Source organism: Odontesthes bonariensis, chromosome 3 (genome assembly GCF_027942865.1).
Source record: "Odontesthes bonariensis isolate fOdoBon6 chromosome 3, fOdoBon6.hap1, whole genome shotgun sequence".
Classification (NCBI taxonomy): Eukaryota; Metazoa; Chordata; class Actinopteri; order Atheriniformes; family Atherinopsidae; genus Odontesthes; species Odontesthes bonariensis.
The window spans coordinates 3,081,980-3,084,036 of NC_134508.1; the positions used below are offsets into that span (position 1 = coordinate 3,081,980).

The 2,057-nt window shown below is 47.0% G+C and overlaps 1 protein-coding gene across 1 annotated transcript; it reads right to left on the bottom strand.

The window, feature by feature from the left end:
• Positions 1-317: 317 nt before the first annotated feature.
• LOC142377661 (E3 ubiquitin-protein ligase TRIM39-like) lies at positions 318-1,703 on the bottom strand. The gene has a single exon (XM_075461971.1). The coding sequence runs from the start codon at positions 1,701-1,703 to the stop codon at positions 318-320; it is 1,386 nt and encodes a 461-aa protein (XP_075318086.1).
• Positions 1,704-2,057: the final 354 nt, after the last annotated feature.

The window sequence follows — 2,057 nt, forward strand, 5'->3', positions numbered from 1 at the left end:
TTATAAACTTTGAATGATGTCTGTGTGATGCTGTATAGCTGACTTATGAGGCCTCCAAAATAGGGTAGTTTGTGCGCCAACTGCAAAAAACTGCTCTATTTTTTCATTTTCAATGCATTTTCCCATCCACCATTTCCCGGTTTTTCCAATTTTGCCGGAATTCCTTTCAACTGATGAGAGCCAAACGTCGTTGCACACCGATCGAGTTCGCTCAAAAGATCAATACATCTAAAATGTTCCTGTTTGAAGATAAAAACACTGAGTTTCAAACAGATCAATAAAGTCTCATGTGAACTGTGTTCTTCATCCTGAACACATCAGATCTGTTCCACCGTCACTGAGACCTTCAGAGGTAACATCTTAGCTTCATTATCAGTTAAAATACATGGAAACATCTTCTCAGTGAAAGTGTGTGTGATGGTGTGTATGTGTGTGTTTGTATCAAGATCAGAGAACGTCAGCTTTCCTTTGTTCCAGTCCAGATTCACTCTGATCCTCCGGAGCTTCTTTGGTACTGACAGAACAGTGAGTTCAGCTGCTGGTGACCATGCTCTGTATTTACCTTCTAAGAGCCCAATCACCCACGATCCAGTCGATACTCTTCCCTTCCTCTCAGCAGACTCCGCTAACACACCAAGTGCCCAGAATGTACTGTCTCCAACCTCGACATCCCAGCTGTGAGTCCCTGAGTTAAAGCCCTCAGAACTCAGAACAGACCAGTAATAATCAAGCCTCTCTGGATTATCAGGAAGGTTCTGTTCCTCTCCTTCACTCACAGCGGTCAGATCCTCAGACAGGATGAGCTCTGAATCAGCAGTGTTTGGGTCCATAATGAGAGGAGTGTATTGGACCATGTCCTTCATCTTGTTCCAGATGTTGAAGGCCAGGTTGCCCAGGTGTTTGGCCTGGTCTATCAGAGCTCCTGCAGGCAGCTGTGGATCATCCAGCAGGGGGCAGCGCTGGACTCTTTCCACTGCAGCCTTGTAGTGGTTCAGGAATGAGACGCCTTCAGCTCTCAGCTCCTCCTCTGTGGCTCTGACTGTGTCTGAAAGAGCTGCCATCTCTCTGCTCAGAGCCTCCATCTTCTCCTTCATCATCCCACTCTTCTGCTGCTCTTCCTCCCTCAGTGCAGCCAGCCTGGCCTCCTCTTCCTCTGCTAAAAACTGCTGAAGCTTCTTAAACTGCTCCTTAATCTGCCTCTCTGTGTGTCGGGCCTGGACCTTAATGTGTTCTGCTGTTTGATCAAACTTCTCTGTAACTTCCTTCTGGAGCTCCAGTTTCTCCTTTAAGGGTTCCAGAGATTTCTGAAGTTCCTCCTTGTGTTGCTGTGCAGCTTCATCGATGGGTCTGAATCTGTGGTTTGAGTGTTTTTCTGAATCTCTGCAGATGAGACAAACCGGCTGCTGATGGTCCAGACAGAAGAGTTTGAGTTTCTCAGAGTGCAGACTGCAGAGAGCCTCTGAAGCTCTGTGATCTCTGTCCTGTACGAAGGACTCACACAGATTCTTCAACAACAGATTTATAGGTGGGCTGTTCTTTGAAGATCTTCTCTTACAAACTGGACACTGTTGTGCTGGTTTCTCCTTCCACCAGCTCCTCAGACAGTCTCTACAGAAGCTGTGGCTACATGACAGAACAACAGGATCTCTGTAGATGTCATGACAGACCGAACAGCAGAAATCTTCCTCTGATCTGGAAGCCATTTAGTCTGTGAGTGAAGCTGAAAACAGCAGACAGAATACAGTCAGCCATGGCTCCCCTCCCAGCTCTACTGACTTCATCAAACTGACTGTTTGTGGTGTTTTTGGTCAAACTCACCTTCAGTGTGTGGAGTGTGAGCAGCTTGAAGTTTCCACTTCTCTCTCCTGCAGCTGGACTCGCTCAGAGGAAGCTGTGAGTTTGGTCTGAAGGTGAATCTGATCGTCTGTGTGTCTCTCTGTAGTGAAGAAGAATCTCTGACTGTTTCCTGCTCCGTCTCAGGTCAGTCGGGTGGAGCTTAAACCTTCCCTGAACTAAGGTGTGTTTCGTTCCAGAGTTCAGAGATAAATCTGCCAGCA